A 25285-nucleotide genomic window follows, 5' to 3' on the forward strand; every position below is an offset into this window, starting at 1 on the left:
AACAGGAAGGTCTCGCTTCCAGAATAGATTCAAACAGCAAGTTTCAAGTGTCTTAAAGAAGCTCCCTACACCACAGGGTAGATATTTCCTTGTTGAGATGGCCACAAACCACAGACTTTAAAATAGGTTCAGCCTCACCGTAGCCATGGTAAACGTGACTGATGAGAATCTGACATCCCACCCCTGCCCAGGATTACTGTCAAACATATCATCGTGGTATAGTAGGAATAAAGAATTGACTCATCACTAGGTTCATATAAAAAAAAATGAATGAAAGGTCCTGTTTGTGGCTTCCTGGCAGGGGTCACCTCAGGGCTCAATCCCATTTATATGACCCCAAAGCCTTTTTAATTTTTAATTCATGTTTGAAAGCTGTTTATTTATTTTTTGAGTAATTCAAGAAGATTTGTGACTAAATTAGCTCCATGGAAATGTTGGCCTCGGGGTGTTGTGTTGATCAACTGTATTTCAGGTTTCAAGTAAACCTCAGTAGGGACCTTTTTTTCTTTTTTTTTTTTAAAGCGGCACAGTTTATTCATAGATGTAAAAGATTCAAATTATGACAGAGGAGGTGCGGACTGCAGAATCCACCGCAACCGTAAAAAGTCATATGAGGATTTCCAGCGAAATGAAATGAAGAATCATACGAGTGTCTTTGTGTGTGCTGTAATTGAGATGTTTGTGTGCAGCAATGATGGTGTGACTGAGCGGTTGGATGGTGGTCCCTCCCTGACTGCTAAACCCGAACAGGAAGAGCAGACCCCATATTAGCGAGGCCAAATCAGAGGGATCTCCGAGGTCATCGGAAAAGAAGGAGAGGTGCAAAAATGGGTTACTAAGGGTAAAATCATTGCTGTGTGACGTCCTTCCTTGATACCTGACGCTGCATAACAGACTAATTCATCCGGAGTAGACAGGTGTTTGAGCCTGTGTGCCAATATTGAACATCTCGGTGGGTGTGGGTGCCAGTGAGAGTGGGTTCCACGGCTCTCCCACGACTCACAAGGCCGAGTGTCTGAGTGAAGCAGCTCTCTGTGGCGGAGCGCTCGCTCTCTCCACCTCTCTAATTACACCAACCGAGCTGGCTCTGCCCTTACCCACAATCTGTGGAGGCATGAAATAAATACATGCTCTCCAACAATAAACAAGTGCCTTTTCAAATGACAGCACCTCCTTATGTTGGCCCCCGCGGCCTACTCCTCAGGCTCTCAGAATGCCTTGACTTCTTTTCTACTGATTTTTGAAGCGCTGACTTTACTGAGATTATGTTGCAGAATTCATCAGATGAAGCATCAGAGACCATATTTAACTTCACTTTCAGATAAGGCAAAAATAAAAATGTATAAAAGCTATGTATTTCCCTTTTTTTTGCATGCGTACGCTGTCATTTTCTAGATAAATTGTTCACTGTTGCACATGACAGGACAGAAAACTATAAAAAGAAATGTATTGTACTTCACTCTTCACTTTTGCCCAGTAAAACAAAAAACTAAACCCAAATTAGCATCGCTAATTGTCCCAGAATGGGGCAACGACCTTTTTCTTTTTCTTTTCTTTTTTTTCCAAAAAAAACAAAAACAAAAACATTCAGTCTCCCAGACACAAGCTGATGGCAGCCATGACTGGCAGCCATTTACTCTACTTTTGACTGTACATGCAGTTATATTTGTGACGGACAGTCAGTAATTTTCAGTTGTAAATGTATCTGGCTGGCTGGCCCACAGGAAATAGTTTGATTGTCGATGTGTCTCAACTTTAAAAAAAGATCTCCTCATTGCCTCTGCAGGATGACACCTCCTCATTCTGTCTGATTTGATATGAATACAAGACAAAAACAATTTTTGTTCTTTAACAAGCATTTATATCCTTGTAAATGCACACATAAAAAGGGGACTAATTAGACTTTTAAATCAAGTGTATTCTGGAGGTAAAATATATGGTACGACCAGTGTTTGTAACCTCCCTGCAACTGTCGGTATGTGGAGCTTAATTATTCGTAGAAGATGCACCCTGAAATCGTGAATTCATTACCCGCACCACATTTCACGCTCGCGGTGGACAAGTGGCAGGCTTCAATCTCACAAGTATTCACACACTTCAATTTAACCAACGAAAATAAAAAATAATAAAATGACTCTTTAGAAAAGTTCAGTGCAGTTGGAAAGTGGTGCTCCACCAGTTTCATATTGGACTGTCACATAGAGCATGAAATCAGAGCAGCTCACCCTCTCTAATTTTACTGGATCCTACATCTCCCATGATGCAATGAACGAGCGTGGCCGCTTTGTCCATCCGCTGTACCTGCAGAGCTGCTTTTCTCATTTTGGCTTTCCACAAACATACACAGCACGTGTGTAGGTAACTTGATTCATAAAGAATATGAGCTGGACACGTTTTCATAACTGATGATTTTCAAACTGTTTTCTACATTGCAGTACTTGAGAAAAATAATGTCAAGGCAGAACTCACTTTTTTCACAGTTTTAAACTTTTATTACTCCAAACAGTATCATTTAAAGTAGTAGAGTAGCACTACTGGAGCAAAAACAACTGTGTGCTACCTTTCAAAAGCGACCACATCCAGGCGTTTACAGCATTTCATGTATTCTTGAATACTTCGGTTAGGTATTCTGGTCTACTTTTATAGGGCCGGGGATGCAGAGCATTAAGGTTTTTGCCTGAAATTGAGTTAATTTTTCTGCATCTTGCACAGGTGGAATCTAGATTCTTTCGAATGCCATTTGTGGCAGAATAGCTGTCTTTTCCTCACACGTGCTGGTCTGATCAGAGTCCAGGGTGATTCCAGATCTCCCGCTGCATCTTTTATGCTGGCCACAAGACCATTGTGCTCCCTGTGTTAGGAATGAGTTCAACAGCAATCTGGATTTGAGCGGGGAAAAAAAGGATTTGTATAGTATGGACTGGTTGACTTGAGGACACGTACCGCAATAAACTTTGCATGTACAACATTGCCCCCTTGTGGAGGCAAAAAAATTAAACCCTCATTGCATCTGCATACCTCAAGCACCTTCCCGAGACTCATTGAGATGGAGAAGTAGGAGGTTCAAATACATTTATTAAATACAAAAGACTCTTTATTGCAGTGCAGTAACAATAATACAAAATATTTGGAAGATTAACAAGATTGCAGTGCTCATGTTACTAATGTGTGCATCATAATTAGAAATGTATTCTCCTGAAACCAATTGAAACAGGATTAAAAAACAAACAAAAAAAGACTAAAAATATACCAGACAGCTAGCAATAAACCCAAGGTCCTGTCCAACTTTAGAATAAGTCTAAGATCGAATTAAAAGATGCATTTTGTAAATCTACATATTAAATGCATTAAAGCACAACTACACAAAGGAACGACCAATTTTGTTAAATCAAGTGCAGCTTTTGGCTTCCAATTCCTTTTTCACGCCATTTTGTTGTAAGGCAGAAACGAATACATGATAAACAGAAGTGCAGAATGACTGTGTCTGTAAAACGGCTCTTACTCATACTCTCTTTCACTCACTCTCTCACACACACACACACACGAGACAAGTGTTTTGTAGAAAAGGCATTTCTTTAACCTAAAGTGAAAAAGGCAAAAAGACCAGACTAGTAAAATTAAAATGCTGAGATCAGTCCGCAAATTATATTGTAAAAAAAAAAAAAAGGAAAGAAAAAAAGAAACAGAAAACAATCATAGACATAAATAGGAAAATAAATACTGTCACCATGCTGAGCACAGTTCACTAGTGAACGTAGTGTAGACTCTAACCAGATCCTGTCGCTGTCATTCTTGTCTATTGATATAATGATGATACAGGCCCATTTTAATGCACTACTGTAATGGCATGAAATCACAAGGCTGTTTTAGTGCAGAGCAGTCCGATGAAAAAAATTCTTTGGTTCAATGAAATACTGACACGGAAACTCCTGCAGTAAGAAACCACTTCTTGAAAGATCTGCAAGTGCATCATCTTACACACATGAAATGTGTGGGTGCACATGCGGGGCATGATTTTTTTTTTTTTTCCCCCCTAAGGCACTATCCTGTATTTACAGCAATTCTTTAACCAAAATGTGTTTTTTGCCTTTTTACAAAAAAAAGTTGTTCCTTCCTTCATTGCTTCTTTGTGACTAAAGCGGAAAAAACAAACAAACAAAAAAAACAGCATAACTGTGGATTACTCAGCATACGACCGGAGAGAGATGGTTTTGCACAAACAAACTAAAAACAAGCTATGGTATTTCCAGTTTGTTGCTTGTTTGAGGTATCCCGGAGCAAAACCAGCTGAACCAGCCTGCTCCTGCTCGTCCACGCTCATTCGCAGTGGCACAAAACCAGAAGTGTTATATGTTGTTTTTAGCTCAAGTCAAAGTGTTGGTGGATCACTCAGCGTACAGCTGGATCGAGACGTGGATTACACTAGAGGATGCGCTTGAGTTTGTTAACAGACTTTTTTTGGGCAGTTTTGCCGTTGGGGTCAAGCTAAATAGAAGTCTTCCTCCACACTGGAGTAGCAAAGAAGTGATGTAGATAGAGCAAAAAACAAAAAACTAAAACTGGGGGACCTCAAGACACCTATTTGAAAGGCAAAAAACACTTTAAGGTTAAAGTACGACTAAGTTAACATTCTGCCTCAGGGGCAGTACTTGTGTACAGAAAGAACTCTAAACATAGATGAAGCTCTACAATGCAAAGGTATCTAGAATGTGTCAGATCCATTCTAATGCTATGGAGGCCTCTTTTCCCACTGGTACACACATCACTGTCTTTACTATCTCCTATTAGCTAAAAGACAGGGAGCAAATACTGAAAAATGTTATACCTGACACATGGTGCTGTCCAATACAACATGTATGGCCTCAAAATCATGAAATGGTAGATGCTGTCATGTTGTATTACTTCCTCTATATTGTACTTATGAAGGATCGTGATCTAATACGTATTCAATATTTCACATAACACATGAGCAGCCGATAAACTGATCTGGTCAAATGTGGACCTAATCCAATTTTGCAGTCCCTTAAGTTTAATTCTTATTTCTATGTAAATATCGACAGTAGAAGGCTAAATAGCGCAGTATGAGGGTGTGGCGTTGTGGGTAACTGGCTAAGAGAGAACACACACATCTGGACAACCGAGGTACTGAAATGTCAAGTAAGTCTTTGGTCTGATGGGCATCCTGCTTGGCACAGGATATGATGAGTAGGGGTCTAAACTGCAGAGAGATGCCAGAGGTGGTGGATTGTGGGTAAACTGGCCATCAGGTGTACACAAGACTGTGTCAAGTGTAGACAAGGTTGCTCTACGTTCTAACCAGGCAGAAGGAAAGTTCCCATGATTATCACAGAGAACATCCTTACTGTAGAAAGAATGTGACTTTTTAAAAAAATGTGTGTGTGTGTGTGTGGGGGGGGGGGTCCTAAACCATTTTCCATTGGTGTGCTGGAGGCCTGTGAGTTTGAATCGTTTACAGCAAGATGAGATCTGCACGTGTCAGGACCTGCTGTGAATATGAAGCTTTTCATTCCAAGCAAAAACACTTTCACTGTATTCCTCTGATGATGGAGTGAAAATCTTCATACTCCCAGTCCATGGCGCCACATGTTTGATTACCCCTGCCTGACAACCTGAGTGCTGCCTCTGAGCCAGCTACTCCACTCCTTTTTTGTTCCTTCAGCTCAGTCCGTGCATCCCGGGTTCCTGCTCACGGCTGCCAGGGCTTCCTGTCCTTGCCTCTCTGATCAGGAATGTGTTTGTAGCGACACTTGTCTCCAAAATGGCAGCCTGTGGTTCTCCAGAAGTAACACTCGTCTCCATTTACGGGGCCGCGCCGTCGAGGTCTAGACAGAGGAAAGGCTTACTAAGTTTAAAAACGCTGATGTCAACAGCTATGTTTACACTGATGGTGACAATTTGACTATGGAACAGATTATGAATTGGACGACGTAAGTGATTAAAGAATATTCCAGAGAACAGCATCTTACCCAGCAGCGACACCTGCCTGCTGCGTGATAGCGAGACAGGTCTTCAGTGGAATAGGAAGGACCCTCTGAGTGCGACGGTCAGGATAGCGCACCACAAGACGCGTGTTCTCAATACAATATCCCTGGTGGAAGAAGCACGTATGCAGCTGTTAGGAACGCAGAACTGTTCGCGTTGACTGTGGGAGACCAACCAATCAGCACTCACGTTTAGTTTCTCCATGGCACGGGCCGCCATGTTTGCATTCTTGAAATTGACGAAGGCACAGAATCTCTCGTGCAGCACACGGATACTCTCGATCTCACCGTACCTGCAATACGGATGCAACCTATCAGAGGAGCCGTCAGCCTGCTTGGTTACATTCATGTTACTAGTGTAAACGGACTAAATAAAAACTCCAGCCTCAATCAATCTATTGAATTAGGAAAAACAGTTTTATACCTTCGTGGATCAAATAAATTCATCTAATATTATACTAGACAGACGGTGCCACTAAATACCTGTACTGATAACTGAAAGAGTTCAAAAGAAAATCGAATATTGTTAAAAAATTAACAGCCACATTTTCATGACTATATAGTCTCTAAAACACCTGTGTACATATTTTGAACGTATACCTAACTACAATTAATACAAAAAAAAAACACAAAATGAATATGTATTTTGGTAAATGAATATGACCAAATTAGAGTTTTCTCAGTTGAACCATATGCTGAATACTGTATATAAAATCTAGATGCTATCATAAACAGGGTGATAGATTTATTTGCCTGGTAGAATACTTCTTGCTTCAAATTTTCTAACGATATCATGTTAATATCGTCATCACCATTTGTTTTGTTTTGTTTTTGTAGCTACAATAATCATGTAGTAAAAATCGGACACGCTGAAAAAGCTCAGTACTGAACCGGAGGTGTACATTTTAAAAAGGTCCCACAGGTGTTTGTCAGTGAGCTCCGTCGTCACATTTCCCACCCAGAGAGATGGACAGGGGCTTCTGAGGGAAAGACAAAAAGTGAATGAGACTGGCAGAAATAAAAACACACTGTCCAAAGGTTGTATGCACTTCTAAAAAAAAAAAAAAAAAAAAAAAAAGATGCTTTTAGAAAAATGTCATTTACAGGTTCGCTACATCTGAACTTCAGTTAACGGAACAAGTTTCAATCAAAAACAGAACAAAAAAAACGAAACAGCGCCAACTCTCCTAGGTACACGGTCGCGCAGTAGCTTAGTTAATACAGCTGTGCCTCGTACAACTTTAGTAACTGTGCGTTAGGATACAATTCATGACTTGTTTTTTCCCTCAGTATCGCTTTGCTGTAATTGTTTAAACATTCGCTGGACTAAATGGCTTCAGCATAAAATATCTGTTAGGAATATTTCACTACTTGCAGATGGAATTTTGGGGGATCTAAAATGCATATTTTTTTAGATGCTAATGAAGGAATTAATTTAAAAACCTCTGTAAAGCTTGTAAATTTTACACGGTGCTGTAAAATGCATTGATACAATAAACAACCTCGAGCGGCAAACTTAGAGCGTGTCACCTACCCAGGTTGCACAGCTGACTGCTCTTGGCTCCCAGCTGCAAGGAAACCCCCCCCGCCCCCCCCCCCAAAAAAAGGCTCAAATGACTTGGTATACAGAAAATGAAATCGTCTTGGCTTTATGATTTTCAGATACAACTGATGATACGCGTGGGACCTCACCTCGGGCAGCGTCAAAGCACGATGACAGAACAGCCTGGACGGACGAGAACTTCTCTAGCAGTAGTACACTTTGCACCTCCTCAAAACCATGTTCCTGATGCACGAATACAGGAAACACGCAATTACAACAGAACACAACACAGGAAGAATGTTTTTGCTCACTTCAGTGGTCTTTACTGCTATCATGCTAACAGTCACTTTGTGTCCATTTACCATAAGTTGCAGCACTTTGCAGTTAAAGAGGTCGTTGACCGCCTCCTCACAGTCTTTGTCCAGTTTAAGCACCTGCTCCATTGCTTTCTCAGCCTCACTGTACCGCTAGATCACACACAAACACAAGTCAAGAGGGCTGTGTGAAGCTTTCAACAGGATTCTTCTGCAACCACTACCACGGTAGTGCGAGTACCTTCATGCCCATGAGAGCACTGCCCTTGCGGAAGTGTCCTTTAGGCCAGTCTGGGGCCAGCTGAATGGAGCGTTCAGCATCTGCCAGCGCCTGAGGGTACTGCTCCAAGCAGTAATAGCAATAAGAACGATTCCCAAAGAACCTGCAGGGAAGTTGGTTTGGACAAATGAAAAAGTGAACCATGTGCGTGTCTGTTTTATCTTTGTGATCGACAAGTTATGATTACCTGTAATCCTTTGGATCACATTTGATGGCTTCTGTAAACATACTGACTGCTTGTAAGTACTGCCCCTCCTGCACAAGCTTGATCCCTTTTTCTAGAGGAAAAATTTAAATGCTTGTTAATAATTCTCAGGCAAGTTAGTCACCCGACTGAGGCGCTGCACAACGACATGTTTGTCCAAAGGAATGGATGGTCATCTGCTGAAGGATACTGAATCAACAAAGTTCACGTTCCCTGTTAAAGCTCATCTCTGTTTACCTGTCAGTGACGCACTCTTCTTAGTGACGGTGTCAGTTCCATTTGTCTGTGAAGAAATTTGTCATTGGTTCAGATTGGCAGCTGTATGTGTGATCGTGATGAAAAAAGGAGGCAAACACAGCAAGTATGTATGCATGTAATACGGAAATATGGGATTTTTAAATAATTAAAAAGGCTTCATTGATGGTTCTACCATGTATTTTTTGGGGGGGAAATGCAACATGTATTCTACCAATTGTATCAATGTAGTCATCATTTATTCACTCAGCTACTTCTTTCAAGCAGAAGTGCTTTGCCTCACTCCAACTATTATGAGAACTACTCAAAGTAGTAGATTACTCACTCCGACTCTGGGAATAATGTAGATGTAGTTTTATGTCTATCATTCATCCAACTGATCCAGGGCTAAAGTAAGAGTCATACTTCCATGTTTGGTTTCTTATTTTAGGCACCAGAATACCACAATCAGTATTCTGAATTGTCCCCCAGCTGATGCACATTGTCCTTCCTTCACAATAGTTTGCAGTAGGTGATAATGTCCAAATCAAAAAAAGTCTCTCCACCTGACAGTTAACTCTGTTTGGCCAAATACGCTTTTATATGCGCGGTCAAAACTATGTTTCAGCAGTTGGCACATTTCCATGATGGGTCTGCTGCTCAACAGGGACGCCGCTGGGACATTTTTCAGGTCTTGGCTTGAACGATTGTGCTGGCGTAATTCAAGCTATCAACACTAAGCTTCAATGTACAGCTTAGGTCAAAACACACTCTTTTAAATAAAGGCTAGACTAGTCCAAAGTCTAGTTTCCACACCTCAGACTTTGGACCTGCCAGAGGTACTCACTGCTGCAGCAAGTCAGGACACCAGCTGATATGCCAGAATGTGCAAGAAATCTACCAACCTCTCTCCTGGCCTCATTCTCCTTGTTCTCTTTGGACTTGCGACATGGCGCTTTGGGTTTGATATGGCTAGCAGCATTTGTGAAGAAGGCACTGCTCACATCCCACTCTGGCTCCTGCGGGTCCAAGATAGAGAAGCACTGATGAGAGTCCAGACAAGTTTTCACATACGGTTCAATAGGATCACACCACCAATCAGAAGTTTTGAATTTCCTGAAGATTTAATTCATGTTTTAAGATCAGGAAACGGAAGCCTGAGCTCGTCATTTCAGCTTGCAATCCTTTGTCTAAAGCGTGAAATGTCTGACAATGTTTCCTGATTAAATCTTCCAGAAAAATGCACCATTTCTGACTGGTGTGTGACCCCACTGAACCGTTGGTGAGAGTCCAACCATGTGTCGTCCAGGCCTGGATTTGGGCTTTCTTAGGGCGCAACTGTTGTGAAACACACACCATAGAAACACCAACAGTCTAAAGTCCTGGTCTTACTTTTTGTGAAGCTCATAATCTTTGGTAAACAAATATGATACATCTCCTTTTTATTTTTTTAATTTACACTTGCAGATGTTGTATTTACCAAAGATTACGACGAGGTTAGATAAGAACAACAGTGGTTCCCAATCATTTTGTCATGGTCAAGGAAATCGAATAACTAATTGTTAATAAAAAAAAACAAAAAAAACATCCTAAATCTATCACTTAAAAATTACGTACATTATCAAAATAAATGGAAAACAACATTTGGATACTTTATAAAATTAATATTTTTTTTATTTCTCCAGGTACAGTATGTGCCAGCAGGATGGAACCAATGAATTATGTAAAAGTCATCTTGTTACTGAGCGGGAATTTTTGTGGCTAAGACCAGCAAATGCAACCAGACTGGTCCATTAAGCTCCGACACGAGGGGTCGAAACATCTTAATTAAATCAAGAGAGAACTGCCCCGTTGGTATTCGTAGGGACATGTGGAGAGCAGATTTTCCCTCCAGTAGAATCAGCTCGGCTTGGGGTTGATGCCATCATCCCTACAGGGTGCCACTGAGCAGACTTCAGTTTTAACAAAGAGAGGAACTCCTCAGAACTAATTAATGAGCCATCTGGAGCTCGCCAACTGTGACGCAGATTCTCGAGAAAGAGTGCGTATCTCTATCGGACCTACAGAGCAACATCTATCAGGTGAAAAGTTAGATTTGTGGATAAGTGACCAGGCAGAAAGCAGACAGTGCTGGAATTCTATCCATGTTGCAGTCGTTTGTCAGGAGAGAAAGGAAAAGGAAAAAGAAAAAAAAAAAAAAACAATTTTATGACCGTTCTAGGTTTCTTGGCGTGGAAGCTATTAAAAAAACTATCATGGCAAGGTAGCTAACATAGTTTGTTTCATGTGTTTGTTGGCCTAAGTTGAGTCCATCAAGTGTGGAATTGTATGTTTTTATTTTGTGGGATCTACAACGGGTTTTTAAGGATTTCTGAGTGAGACAGAGTAAGAGCTGATGAAATATCTCCAATTCAAGCTTAGTTTTCCAAACAGCATTGTATGTTCCACCTGATTTGTTCAGGGATTGTGGGAACGTTGAATTTTTTCATTCTATCAGATACCGTGCGTTTCTCTCTGATTAACAGCTATCGTGACATTTGGCTGAAATCTAAATGTGCTGATGGGTCACAATGAAGAAAGCAACGGGGTTGTGGCATTGTGTTGGCCTCACCTCTTCAGCTGATAAGGTCTTCTGATGCTCTTTCAAGGAAGCCACGACTGGAGAGGTAGCGTACTTGTGCGAGGTGTCTGATTTCACATCCTTTTCCTCTTCATTTTGCATCTGTTTCTCCCCTTCAGCATTAACCTCTGCTTCTGACTCGCTCTCATCCAGTTCAGACTCGGCACCTCCATCCTCATCGTCCTAATGAGTTGCAACATGTAAACATTCGGCCATTCACATAGAAAATCTGACTTAGAACACACTCCCGGACAGGATGGGACTTACCTGTTCAGCGCTTTCATTCTGTTTCACCTGCTCCTGCTTCTTGCGTTTTCGACGGCGCTGAAAAAGATTCCATGATTTACACATTGAATGAATGATTTCAGTGAGTGTAAGATTTCAAATAGAAGTATGATCTTTAAGAGATTCCGTGCACTCACTTTCCTCTTGGCTCTGCGTCGCTCTGCCCTCCGTTTGGCCTTCTCCTCCTCGCTCAGATCCTCCTCTCCATTTAACGCATCCTGAACACACACACACACACGCACACAATTGTACCTTATACCTTCACCCTCAAGGTCCTGGCAATGCCCTGTCAGTCTGACACCATTTGTTTACCTGTGATAAAGTGGCATCATCATTGGGGTCAGGGGTCACGGCACCGAAGTCCATCTGTTCCTCCTGCTGCTGGACTGGAGGGCCTGTGTGGAAAGTGTATTAATGACTTCTATAGCTGTCAAGGGGTGGAAAGTTTCCAGCAAATTTCTGGAACCTTTTCATGAGAAGTTAAGCCCAGGAATCTCGGAAATTTGTATCTCTTTATTTTTGAAAAAGGGATAGAAACTTTCCATGGGAATCAATGGGAATTAAAAAGGAATACACTGGAAATTTTGTATAATTTATACTAACTGTGTTTAAACGTACACTGTGAATTCTTCAAATGCACAGGATATTAGCAACTTGAGCTTTTCCATACCTTTGAGAAAAATCATCACGACCATAAACTCTCTACATCAGTTTTAAAAATAAACTTAAATTCCCTTTCAGAATTTACAACGGTAAACAATTTATGTCAGTTGATTTTAGCTGAACCACATGTGCTCTAGTATTCATACATTTGTGAAGCGAATTTCCATGGTTTTCCAAAGATTTTGGACTTTGACATTTTTCAAATACTTTTCCGGACTTCGAATTTGCTCTTTTCAAACTACGTTACTTTTCCAGGATTTTTCATGACCATATGAACCCTGCCAACTGTATAACCCCACGTTAAGGTTTCCAACTTTGAATAATCTCTGAATTTTGCAGCCCTGTAATCTAGACGGCCGTTGTCATGTAAGCGCCATATAAGGAGACACATGGCTCACTCACTGCATATGTGGTGGCAGATACGGTACGCTGTCTGTTTGAAGAGTTCTTATCAGGACAAAAAACAAAAAACAAAAAAAATAGGCATCTGCAGAACAAGTCATCATTCACATTCACATCCTGTTCTCTCAACCTTCTAGTTTTTAACTGTCATGTTTAGCTTTGCAACCCATCCGACCCAAAACATCTCAAATCAAATTTCATTGCCTGGGGAACAACTCATAAAGTTGGTAGAGCTGAATGCCAATGAAATTAGAGATGGGCGACTTAATCGTCAGATCTGATGACACAACATTTATTTGCCTCCTTGTCTTTCACAGACAAAACACGGGCGGCAAGAATTCATTTAAAAAGCCCCAAAAGTAATGTTTAACATGACTTTAAATAATATTCTACGTGTCAGAGAGACGTGCCTGAACATCCAGGATTCACAGGAGCTAACATGAAGACCAGAACAAATACTGGCTGCCTGGATGTCAAGTAGACATGTGTGCCTTCTTCCAAATTCATTCATATTCTGGCCCAACTATGATTTTTCAGAACCAAAAATTTTTTTTAAAAAAATGTTAAAAAAATTAAATGACAGAGGGTGGGGACAACGGAGATGATGTAATGGTTTCTCATGAACAAAATAGCCAAAAAAGCTGAAACAAAAACATTCACAGAACAGAAAACTGCTCCGTGAGATTTATTCAGTACTGACAGGAATGTTTACTCTTAACTTTTTCACTGCTGTGAGCCTCACATGGAACAGCAGCTTTTTCTCAGAAACTCAGATGTGTGTGCGTGTGTGTGTGTGTGTGTGTGTGTCCTATATACATCAAAACCAACCACAACCCTGTAGTTGATTTAGGAGCAATAGAAGCAGACCAGTGACAAGACAAAAGGAAGCAAAACACTGGACCATGTGGGAACTGATGTGGTGTCAGATTTCCATTTGTTCAGCAAAGCTCTCCTAAGAAGTGACACATTCGAACTCACTCTCTGACTCACGCTGTCATTCGCAAGACACTTATAAGCTCTCTCGCTGCCACTAGGTTTCATTGCATTTCTTGTATGACTGACTTTAATCAAGAGGCTACCCTTCGGCCTGCCATGGAAAGGATTTCTGGTCTCCAAAATTTTTTTTAAAAAAAAGTCAAAAAGTGGATGGAATTTCAACTGTGGCTCCAAGGTCAAGACACAAGCACTAAAGCTCCAACCTATTAACTGAGTTAACTTTATTTTCATGGAATGTTGTTCTTTGAACGAGTAAAAAGGATCCAAGATGGGTGGACAAAAGCAACAAAAGAGTTTCTGTTTCTCCCCGCTAAGGAGAGAATTAGTGTTCCGATGAAAGGTGAGCTCTTTCCACAGGAATGCAAATACAGCCCCGTATCATGGACTGGAAATTATAGCATGAAATCAGATTTGCAGCTCTTTCTCTTTGTCGCTCATCAAAAGAGGAAACAGAGGAGAGGGAGAAAGGAATCTAAAACAATTCATCTTAAGACCAGAGTCACTGGTGGTGAGCTGTTCCTCAATAAATCACCAGTATTCCAAGAAATATTCCAAGTATTCCAGCAAGTGCACAGCTGCAAGTACAACTGTTGTGGATGTGGTTATGTCTGTTTTGGCATGAATGATCTGTGACAAAAAAAAAGGACAAGAATGTGTTGATTAGCCTGACGCCACTGGCGTCCAAACCCTGATTATATATTCATTCATTATCTATTGTGTTTATCCTGTATATACAATCCCAGTTGAAATTGAGCCAGGGGCAGAGTTCATCCCAGATCAGGGCAGAATAACTATTTTTACAATATCTGATTGCAATTCTGATGTGATGCCTAATATTTAATGGGATTATAATACACAATTTAATACAGCAACCAGATTGAAATTGTAACGGGGGTGATTGCTGTCAGAATCTGCACCAAACACAAATCTTTCCCTTACTTTGTAGGACACCGTATCTCAGTTAGACTAAGATCTGAGATCACATTGCAATTCGAGTACATTTTGAGTAACTGGATCGGTCACTAGTCAATCACAGGGTTCATGTACTTATAGAGACAGACGACAATTCACTTTCACACCCCCAAGTCATTTCGAAACTCCAATTAACTGAACTTTTCGGTCCTGGAAGAGAACTGAGCCAACACTGAACTACCACCACCAAAACCTGAAGTCAACTAAGGAGAAATTCATTGAAAATACAATTATAATTCCAGCCATTGTTCAACTAAAAATGCCAAACATTCAGTGGTTCCAGGATTTCAAGTATAGGACACTGTTGTTCTGTTTTGTTTTTTTTTCTTTTGGTAGTGAATTTCAGTATTAAACATTGATAATTTTGTGGGACAGACCAGCTTACACAAAACTATCAAATATAGAAAGACTTCTTTATTCATTGCTAAATCTCAGTACCTTATTAGCAAATCTGAAAGTTGTGGTTTGAGTCTTATCTTATAAATCTGCTTTGAGAGGAACAACAAAAAAAAGCTGTGCTGAAACATCAACTCAAGAGATGAAACTGACAAAATTGCATCGAACTGGTTTCTTTTTTCATAAAATGAAACTTTTAAGAGTGTAAAACTGCCACAGAGCTTAAAATCAAGCCAAAGATTTGCCAATTTTTCATTCAAAATAGTAGAAGTCAATGTATCTTCCCTGATTGTAATGAGCATAGTTGAACTAAGACTGAACTTTTTTTTATCAGTAATTAAAAACAGACGGTTTTATTTCATCTGTATTGGATACATGCAGTTGCTTTGCGGACGTATTGTCAAACACCGCAGTGAACGAAGCTGACTTGGTTAGCACATTAAAGTAGCTTGCCTGTTAGCTTGGAACACGAAAGGAAACTACTGCTGCAGAGAGAACCAAGAAGCGGAACAAAGTGTCGGCGCATGACATGTTTAAAGGCACTGACTTTTGCAAAAATGTGTGCACCGCTTAACAGACTGGGCTACAGGGCTTTTACCACCTATTTGAGGCATTGTTAACATACCATCATGCACCGGGAATCAATGTTCAACTCTTACTCTAACAAAGTATCATCCAAAAGCAATATCAGGCACTTATATGCAACTACTTTTTGTTTCATGAATCGGAGGTGTGCGGGTGAGTTTTAGGCAGCTTCACAACAACTTTATGGCACCGACTGTGCTAACTTGGAAGTAATGCAAGCCAGGGAGGGGAACTTTCATTGTCCGACCAAGAACCCCAACTTCACCAACAGATATTATCCTCACAACCAGCGTCAAACAGACGGCAAGTCAGATATTGTCTTAAGTTTGATTACCACACGGGCTTTATAAACAGTTAACGGTGTCGATTTATCTCGAGTTAAGAAACTTTTTTTTTTTTTTGAAAGTGGGACGTTTCTTACCGCTCCCAAGTCCAAGCAGCCGACAAATGTCTCTGGTGAATTTCATGAGCGCAACCATCCAGCATTATCGTCCCGAATATCTCACCAAAAATATGTAAGCGAATATTTAGGTCAGGATTGAGAAGACATTAGTAACATTTGGACTATCGCTATCGAATCTGCGGGAATCTCAGAGGTGGTTTCGTCCACTTCCTGAGCGTCGAACGCAGAGCCGACGTTCGCTCACTCCTGAGCTGCGTCTTAAAGGGATAGTACAACTTCATTGGAGGGTTCCTCAGCGCTTATCAGCACTTCTTATTTACTTATTATCGACTTGCCTCAAATAAATATTGACATTAATATGATCAGCATTATACTGTTGGTAATGAAACACTCTGTAATATCCATTATTCATGAAAAGTATTATCAAACCCAAAACAAACATACCGCATAACACTGGGAAAAATAAGTATCTCAATATCAAAACAAATAGGGTTTCATCCATTCATTTTCTACAGCTTATCCTTATTCAATCAGCCTCGTCTTCATTTGCATGTCTTTGGACTGTGGGAGGAAGCCAGAGTACCCAGAGAGAACCCATGTGGGCACAGGGAGAACATGCAAACTCCACACAGAAAGACCCCATGATCAAGCGGGGGCTCGAACCGGCAACCTTCTTGCTGTGAGGGGACAGTGCTAACCACTGCACCACTGTGCTAGGGTTTAGCTAATGTTATTTTTTATTATTATTATTATTATAACTAAAGAAGGAACTTGTATACTTTTTTTAAACATTAATTTTCTTTCAGACACATTTTGTATTTTTTTTGTAGAAATAACTGTTTGGGATTGTCACAAATATTATGTCCAGAATTATTATTCAAGCTACTAATGTGGTTATATTCTAACTATCTTAAATGCCATTATTAGCTGCCCAGACAAACCCCTTTCAAATTATGCGATCAAATTATGCGTTGTTTTGTTTTGGTTGGCTAGACAACTCTTCCACAGTACGCCATATCTTAATTAAGCAACTACCCTATATATGTTTACGATACAAAAATCAAGAAACATTGGGCATTATTCATGAAATGGCCTTTTGTAAAACATTTTTCAGCGCTCAGATTTTTTTCTGCCTAAATTTAGCCTTACAGACAAAAAGCAAAGCATGATGATTACTTGTTTATAACAACTACTGACTACTACTACTACTAATGTTCCAGCTGCAACATTAAAGTCTTTGTAAAGGACATAAAAGTGACGCTTTCTTTTGTTTTAAATAAACTACCTTTCCGTCACTTAATATTAATTACATGAGTGCCAAATCAATCACTGTACATTGTGGGAAAGAGACTTTACACTTTTGTGTGAAACTTTATTCGTACAAAGTCATATAAATCATTATTCCTTGCATATAGACAAATATTTCAAAAAAAGACATTCATATTGTGAAATCATTGCTTTTCTTCAGTTTAACATCAAAGCAGTGCTACACCTGATTCTCGTGTGGAAGTATTGTACTGTACAGTAAAAAAAAGATGTGCTCCTTTTTCCTTTAGTGAACTTCTGGGATGGACAAAGATTTTTACTCAGTCTGTCCCTGTAAATCATTTTCTGATGTGTCATTTATTAATCAATCTTTTTCTTAAAACAAAAAAAACTTTTGTGTTTACAGTTTGCAGCTTGCTGTTGAGACAGCTGATCAGAAATTTCCAGTCAATGTTGAAAGTATTATTATTGCTTAGAAGAATTTAAAAAGATCAGACGGGAGGAGGCTACATTTTTAGCGTCGTTTCAGGTCATCCATGGCAGTAAGGGCAGCGTTCCAGCCTGGAGACCCCATTACACCTCCACCTAAAAAAAGCAGGCAAGTATAGGTCTATGATCTCACCACCTGATGTCATTCATTTATCTCCAAAAACTTCGGATGAAGTTCCACAAGAAGTTCAAAGGTTCAAGTGCTTCTCTAACACAACACAATCACATTCCCAATTTTATGTTGACCAAGGGGTTCTGCATTAAACACGTACCTGGATGACTGCCACTGCCACAGAGATACAGCCCTTTGATTGGTGTACGGTAATCTGAGAGGGAAGGCAAAGGTCGTGCTAGGTAAAGCTGGTCCAGTGACATTGATCCATGGAAGATATTCTAAAGCAAAGATGAGAGATCACATTTTTTAAAAATCTTTTGTCAATCTCATAATATCTATATTGTCATAAATAAAAACAGTTTCTTTGTATTATTTTGCACAGCAGATGTGAACTTTGACTTAGTGTCTTGGGTTGCGGTAAAACTCTGCTAACATTTCTTGCTGATGCAACTGTTTACCCCTGATTTGACAGAGACATAAGGGACATTGCAGAGGATGCAAATTACTTCCTCATCCAGTGCCACTCAAATCTGTGGTGTTTCAATATTCAATTCCCTGCTCAGTTCTACAGTGTGTACCCCTCCGGTGAGCCCGAAGATCCTCTCCAGGTCCTGCGGCACCAGGATGTCTCTGCCCACCACTGACTTCTTAAATCCAGGGGCATATTGCTCCACCCAGTCGAATGCTAAAGCAGCAGATAGGCCGACACACACACACACACACACACACACGCACACGCACACACACACACGTATTATTAGCTAAACATCAGGACACAATGCAAGGGTTAACGCTGTGTTTGCATACAGGATACAATACAAATCTGTCCTTCATGAGGATGACAATGTTCAGTTTTTACTGGATCTGCTTGTGAGAGGTGTTTATTTATTTTGATGGTTATTTTGGAGGCTGTAATTTGTGCTGTTGAACTGTCCAGGTAGCTCAAATTTTATCTATATAATTCAAAATCACAATCTGCCACAAGGGGCTTTAAAACTGGTGCAAGGAGAAACATCCTCTTACCCTAGACCCTGGATTCAAATGAGGAAATACAACCCCAAAAACTTTAAACAGAGGAAGAAATGACAGATGTTGGAAGTGCATAGCATGTTGGTGTTCCAAATATTTTTCTTCCCCTCTATATGGCTGACCAATGAACTGATAAATGAGTGTTCATTACTCTATTTAATGAATATGTGTAGAGATAAAGACTTTTGCCAAATTTTTTGACCAACGAGAAGCTCTCGATCACAGTGTGCTTAACCAATGTTTCTTACCAGTGTCTGCAAAGGCCTCTCTGTCCAGGTCAGTCCACTCCCTGCCCTCTATATGGTAGGGGGTGAACTGGGTAAACAGTGATACCACATGACAGCCAGGGGGAGCCAACGTGGCATCCAAGACAGAAGGTATGGTCATTTCCAGCATGGGTCTGAGGGGAAGAGAGGGCAAAAAACAATAAGATGATGGAAAGCAAAGGTGCAGTTTGAGAGATAAGATGCTTGTTTATATACATATTTACTTGTTAATCCTGTAGGATCTACTAATCAATGGTACCATTTCATCATTTCTACATGCTTGGCACTATAAATAGTTCCTGAATAAGAACTTGTGCAAAATCTCCTATAATCTCATTTTATGTGGAATTAAGAGAACATTTTGTGTGTTAAAATGCGCATATATATAGTAGACTGTAGAGATATATGTGCCTTGCTGAGGGGCGTCCATTCATGGCTTCTTTGTAAGCCGCTTCCAGTACTTCCACACTCTCACAGTTCAGATGAATGGAGCACTGATGATGAGGTCCAGGTTTACCATCTGGTGTCGGAGCTGCCAGGAAGTTTGGAAGCTTGTCTACTGCCACTGTTTGAAAAAAGTGATAGATAAAAACAGAGTTTACACATTACTTATTTTTTCATACTTCATGTATATATTTTTTTGTAATTGTCTTATATGAATGCTAATATTTATCTACTTTCATTTTAGTTTTTTTCTTATTTAATAAATAAAGTATTCTTATTATTATTACACAAAAGACTGTGCTTTTTTTTAATATAAATTTGTATTTTTTGGTAGCTGATTTTAAAGAACCGCACCAACTTTTTGTGAAATATTGTTATATTTTGTACTCCCCAGAGCCAGACAAGAGATAGATACCCTTCGTCTGTGCTGCGTTAGGGAGCTGAGACCCACCCAGATCAGCTGATAGCTACTTAGCTTAGCACACTAGTGTGGTGGAAAATGTAAGCATACTTTTCTTTAAAATGGTATTTTCCTCCAAAAAGACTGAGGGGATGAGGAGAATTACTTGTGGACAAACCAGGATTCTGGACCTGATCTATTCGATGAGTATAGATCAGAGGTATGCTTACAGTTCTCACTCAATACCATTCACTGTGCTCAGCTAAATCGCAGACAACCTGGTTTTACGGCTTCCTCCAAGTTACTGCACTCGAACACTTTAAGTATTGCCAAAAACGCAGCAAAATGACGAAAACTACTATCAATCTGTTGAGAAATAAGCTTCAAAGATGAAAGGAAAGACACTTAGAATAAATCTCTGCAGCAAAATCTCTACTGTAATTGCCAAGCAGGGTGCTGGCAGTGGAAACATACAGAAAGCCAAAGGACTCTTACAATCATCCTTTCATTGTCTGCATTACAGCTTTGCAATAACCCAAAGTTTAAAATCCATAAAAATGTGCTGTAATCTAATCTTCTCTGGCTGTAATAATAGACTATCTCAGAGGTGGAGGACTAAAGAACTGATCCTTCTTGATACAATTCATATTTTTGTGCCTTTGTGCTTTCATTCACTGTCTTGCACCTTCTCATTACTTTGCGGCTGCAATCGTAATTCGATATGACAAAACCAGACCTCTGTGATTTAAAAGGTTAGAAGATATACTTGCACCAGACACCATGAAACGGGATGGAGCCCAAGCCAAGCATGACCTTGTTTACAGGGCAGATGTGTATCACAAAACCAATCCACATTTTGTTCCCCCCATTTTTTTAACAGAGAGATAGAACGATTCGTCTGTAAAAGTTTGGAAATATTTCTAGGGAGACAAAATGTTTTTGATTGTGGATTTTTTTTTTTTTTAATGGTGATACCTTTTTGGACATTTTTAAAGATTACATAGCTCTGCATTATAAAAATCAAGAGAAAAAAATGTGTCCTTTTTTTTCAGTTAAGTAATATTATCTGGTATTGATTCAGGCGTCTCTGACTTACATGATTTAGAGTCTATTGAAAAAAAAATAGAATTTTGAATAAAAAAAAAACCCATAGAAAATAGAAAAAGACGTAAAATGTCATTATAAAGAAGTGTGTTATATTTATCCAGTTACATAATAACATCTGGAATTGATTTCCAGGTTCTCACTCACATGACATACGACTACGTGAATCTTGATAGATTTAAGGTGGCTTGTTCTCTCTGAATCCACTGCTCTCTTCCCAAAAATAATAACTTGTAGAAAATGCATCTTAGCATTTTTATTTATTTTCAGTAGATAAAATAACTATCCAAATAACTGAAAATAAATCTTTGGTACGAGATCTTGATGCGAGATCAGTGGGACGGATCCAAAGGAGGTTTACCGTTGATCTTTGTGACCGGTGAGGTGTAATCTATCTGATCTACAGCTCTGAAGAACTCCGGAGGAAGGGCATCCTACAAAGACAACAGGATGTTAGAACACTTCTGGTGCAGTGGTGATGCATTGAATTTCATCATTATTACCTGTGGCGTGAGGTGTTTAAAGGTGACGTATGGGGTAGCATTTGACAGAACAATTTTACTGTGGATCTCTGTACCATCCTTCAGCACCACCCCCCGGGTAGCATTATCTGATCCAACCAGGACTTGACCTACATCCTGCGCATAGGAAGACATGATTTTAATTAACCAGCTACACCAATGAGAGATGTAGTCATCCATGCCTTGACGTAGTAAGTTAAAACCACTTTACCTTCTCAGTGAAAATGTCAGCACCGTAGGATTCAGCAGCACTAGCAATAGCCTTAGACACACCTCCCATTCCCCCTTCAACATAACCCCACGCTCCCTTCTCCTTCTCCAGCTCTCCCATCACATGGTGCAAGAGCACATACCTTCAAATGGGACAATAACGTCTGACTTTTAGGGGCAGGGTTGTTGTTAAGATTCTGTGGAGTCAAATCTTAGATATTGTTGCCTGAATGCGTCTCACCCGCTACCAGGGTTATTGGGACTGGTCATCGCTCCGATCACGGCATCGGTAGCCAGCGTTGCTCTCAGGGGTTCTGACTCAAACCACCGATTTAGGATCTAAAATGACAAAAGTTGTAGTTCTTGCCATAAAAAAAAAACAACATAAATATTGTATCAGCTTTACAAACCTTCATTATTGGAGCGGTTATAATCTCATAAAAGTCTGGAATGTTTCTGCCTAGTTTCAGACCTTTTAATAAAAAAATTACATCATTACTTAAGTCTACCAAGATAAAAAATAAGAATGTAGGCATGTGTGTTTCAGGAGCCAACACACCGCATTTGACAACAGGCATCAGTGTTTTAAGAGCGGCCAGCCTCTTCCTCACTGGCCCCGATGTAACACCTGGAATATCCACAGGAGGGGCATCCAGAAGTGGGTGGATCGCCCCTGCTAGCTTCTCAAGGTGCAAAACAAAACTTGAAAAGGCCTGGGTAGATGTCAACAAATTGGGGTGAGAATATCAGGGTTCATGCACATTTTAAATCTTTAAATTTCTAGGGTTTTTCCTACCTTTAAAATGTAATTTCATGATCAAATAGTCTAAAAACTCTGATTGCATCTCAAAACTTACCAGCATATATTTAACTAAAATGAATGGACTAAGCATGTGGTCTGATACAAACATGTATGCAAGTTAATTGACATGAACCAAATGAGAACTTTCCCAGCTGATCTCTAATGTTCAGGTGTTCATAATGCAAATTTCTGTAACTTGTCTTACATTTTCTGGCTTTATTTTACTTCTTTTTTTTAACTTTTACAGTCCTGGAAATCATTCTTTTCAAATTCCATTATTTTTCCAGGTTTTCCAAAACCATAGGAATTGGAATTGTATGAAAAAAGATGGAAAATCAGTTCAGTAACACTACTACAAGAGGATAAGTCCATGAGTGTAAAATCATATTTAATGCATCAATCACCTCAGCATCCTTCTGTGAAAACTTGCCAATCTCCCTCTGGTTCATGGTCAGATCTGAGCCCAGGGTGAGAGACCTTGGCGGGGCCCCTTTTAGCCCCTCCTCCAACATGGGAGTGAAAGCATGGGGGTCCCTCATATACACCTTAAGCCCATGTTTCTGAAATACAAAGATACCCCTGGCTAGTTAAGAGCAACAACAAAAACATCAGTCTCGCTGGCGCTGATACAAGAACGCAAGTTAGCACAACGTTTTTGTTTGCACTCAGCATTAGGAAGCATTTACCTGGAGCTCCAGGTCTGCATATATATGGGGTCGCAACAAACTGAGCAAGTAGGAGCATCTGGAGAAGTGGAAACCTGCAAATGGGGAAGTAATATTATTGTACATAATGAAGCTTCACACCACACATCTCAATACAGGAAACGACAATAGAAAGACAAGAAATTGTAATAACCATTCAATAGTAATTCAATCCCTTTAAAACCTTTCTGTTCGTTACAATGGTGGCTTTGAGCTGGCAGGTCAAAACACATGCAAGTTCATTTCTAGGGGATGCAAAATAGAATGCAACAAAACAGACCAACACTTTTAGAAAGGAAACTTAAAAAAAAAAAACTGTAACGGCGATGTAAAAAAAATACAAAATGAAATTCAACCGCTGAGTTCACTCCAGTTTGGCCAGTAAGGACCTCAAAACACAGCAGTAACTGCATGGCAGTAGCTACTAGGATGTCAGGTGATATCACTTCTAATCTTAGATGGTGGTAAAATGTATCTCCGCAGCTCTGCAAGGTTTGCTTTGAGCCAGGATGGCCCCCCTGCCATTAACCACCCTACCAGGGAAAAGCTCCTCTGACACAGCTGCTCCCCCCAGGAGGTGTCTGCGCTCCAACACTGCTGTCTTGACTCCCCCCTTCTGAAGATAGGCGGCCTTTATAAGCACACACACACAAACACACAGACACACAACAGAGCCTTTGCTGGAATCATGAATTATCAGACCGACAGCAAAGGCGTAAGGAAGGAAAAAAGTCTGAACTCACTGCCACCAGTCCGTTGTGTCCTGCAACAAAACAGAACGGATAGATGGTATAATAATATTTCATTACTATTATCGTTTCTAAAACTGTGTTTTTCTTTGTCAGAAGCTCAGAGTCAAGCTGCAAGTAGAAGTCACTAGTATCACTCCTTTGCTCCCACTATCACAAGCAGATGGAGCTACAATTGTTTTCTCAATCACAGTATAAAATACGCAGCATGAAGTAGTTGTGTGAATGTTGCCTGTACATGCATGTGACAGAATATCAATATCTTGTGTAAGCAGCAGGAGCGCTGCAGTAATTTCAGTGAGTCCAAAGTTGAACGAGTCAGACATAAATCATCCAGCGAACCACTTGAACGCAGAACAAAACAACAACAACACAAAAGACCAATATAACTTCTCTCCGGTCGAATGTTACAAAGAGAGCAACAGAGTCTTAGTGATCATTTCAGCATAGTTGACTAACAAATTGCATCACATCTTGCTCAGCCCTTCTTGGCTGAATCAACATAGAGCGCTTGTGTATTCCCAGATCTCACCTCCACCGATGACCAGTGCGTCATACTGGGATTTTGTAGCGGTGTGTTTGAATCTGCATCTGGCCGCTGTCCCAGCGGCAGTCACAGCCCTCCGGCCTCGGTCAGTCCACACCGCTGCAGCCATGTCAGGAATCCTGAGCAAAACTACAACGATCCCTCCCCCTTCGGTGGTTAGAGCTGCGTCAAGTAGATCGGACAATCAACACCCAACCCGTAAAAAATGAACACCGGGGGCAGAGAGCTGGGTGACACGTGTCAAGAAAGAATACATTTAAATTATATACGTGTGTGTGTGTGTGTGTGTGTGTGATGTCTAAGGTCATGCTGGTTATGGGTCTGTTTCATAAATTACCAAATATGACATTCGTAAATGACCAAAGCAGTGACCATTTACCCGTGATTTTATTCTAAAAAGATATAACTGGAATAAGAACATTGAACAACATGAAGTTATTCAGTGAAGTAATTCATTTAATTAAGCAAATGTATGAGAGACTAAATATATCAATTCCTAAGAGATAAAGAAAAGTGTTTGGAAATGTAAAAAGTTCACATTTTTATCATTTAGGCAAACATGTTTTCTCGTAGCTTTGGCAATGGTGTATATATTTGTCAATTTCTATTATCAAAGCAGGAAAGAATGCTCTATAATTTCACTGATAATAAGTATCTATCTATCTATCTATCTATCTATCTATCTAATGAATAATTACACTTGAGGATAAACAGAGGGGCAAAACACTTCAGATTCGAA

General features: G+C 40.1%; 2 protein-coding genes across 6 annotated transcripts; both read right to left on the reverse strand.

The window, feature by feature from the left end:
- Positions 1–2587: 2587 nt before the first annotated feature.
- On the reverse strand, positions 2588–16122 carry LOC147247530 (uncharacterized). Of its 4 annotated transcripts, none has more exons than XM_086181021.1 (16): positions 15919–16122; positions 11796–11878; positions 11621–11701; positions 11466–11522; positions 11190–11381; positions 9484–9597; positions 8582–8627; positions 8327–8417; positions 8101–8242; positions 7908–8012; positions 7695–7788; positions 7537–7570; positions 6923–6979; positions 6193–6295; positions 5988–6109; positions 2588–5843 (listed from the first exon to the last, which is right to left on the reverse strand). In XM_086181021.1, the coding sequence occupies exons 1-16, from the start codon at positions 15974–15976 to the stop codon at positions 5708–5710; spliced, it is 1515 nt and encodes a 504-aa protein (XP_086037147.1). In that variant the 5' UTR covers positions 15977–16122; the 3' UTR covers positions 2588–5707. The 4 variants fall into 4 exon arrangements, with proteins under 4 accessions (XP_086037147.1, XP_086037146.1, XP_086037145.1 ...); XM_086181020.1 differs by having other exon boundaries at positions 6923–6982; XM_086181019.1 differs by having other exon boundaries at positions 2589–5843; positions 6905–6979.
- Positions 16123–17291: 1169 nt separating this feature from the next.
- Positions 17292–24692, reverse strand: pyroxd2 (pyridine nucleotide-disulphide oxidoreductase domain 2). Of its 2 annotated transcripts, XM_086180321.1 has the most exons (16): positions 24532–24692; positions 23994–24013; positions 23788–23881; positions 23233–23306; positions 22951–23106; positions 22304–22457; positions 22155–22216; positions 21986–22083; positions 21746–21887; positions 21517–21651; positions 21375–21447; positions 19477–19630; positions 19048–19199; positions 18349–18455; positions 17928–18048; positions 17292–17751 (listed from the first exon to the last, which is right to left on the reverse strand). In XM_086180321.1, exons 1-16 carry the CDS (start codon positions 24653–24655, stop codon positions 17681–17683), a joined length of 1737 nt encoding a protein of 578 aa, XP_086036447.1. In that variant the 5' UTR covers positions 24656–24692; the 3' UTR covers positions 17292–17680. The 2 variants fall into 2 exon arrangements, with proteins under 2 accessions (XP_086036447.1, XP_086036448.1); XM_086180322.1 differs by lacking the exons at positions 22155–22216; positions 22304–22457.
- Positions 24693–25285: the final 593 nt, after the last annotated feature.

This window comes from Aulostomus chinensis, chromosome 16 (assembly GCF_037954235.1).
Source record: "Aulostomus chinensis isolate RoL2024-O1b breed Wild chromosome 16, RoL_Achi_v1.0, whole genome shotgun sequence".
In the NCBI taxonomy this organism is placed as follows: Eukaryota; Metazoa; Chordata; class Actinopteri; order Syngnathiformes; family Aulostomidae; genus Aulostomus; species Aulostomus chinensis.

What these genes read in the sequence shown, in the direction of transcription:
- LOC147247530 (XM_086181018.1), bottom strand. Translation starts at nt 15,976, where the DNA reads ATGGTTGCGCTCATGAAATTCACCAGAGACATTTGTCGGCTGCTTGGA. An exon ending in GTGCCATGGAGAAACTAAAC is followed by an intron (nt 6,110 to 6,192) that starts GTGAGTGCTGAT and finishes TTCTTCCACCAG; the next exon opens with GGATATTGTATTGAGAACAC. An exon ending in CAGGCAGGTGTCGCTGCTGG is followed by an intron (nt 5,844 to 5,987) that starts GTAAGATGCTGT and finishes TCCTCTGTCTAG; the next exon opens with ACCTCGACGGCGCGGCCCCG.
- pyroxd2 (XM_086180321.1), bottom strand. Translation starts at nt 24,655, where the DNA reads ATGGCTGCAGCGGTGTGGACTGACCGAGGCCGGAGGGCTGTGACTGCC. An exon ending in GACACAACGGACTGGTGGCA is followed by an intron (nt 23,882 to 23,993) that starts GTGAGTTCAGAC and finishes GTGCTTATAAAG; the next exon opens with GCCGCCTATCTTCAGAAGGG. An exon ending in GTCAGAGGAGCTTTTCCCTG is followed by an intron (nt 23,307 to 23,787) that starts GTAGGGTGGTTA and finishes CCCCATTTGCAG; the next exon opens with GTTTCCACTTCTCCAGATGC.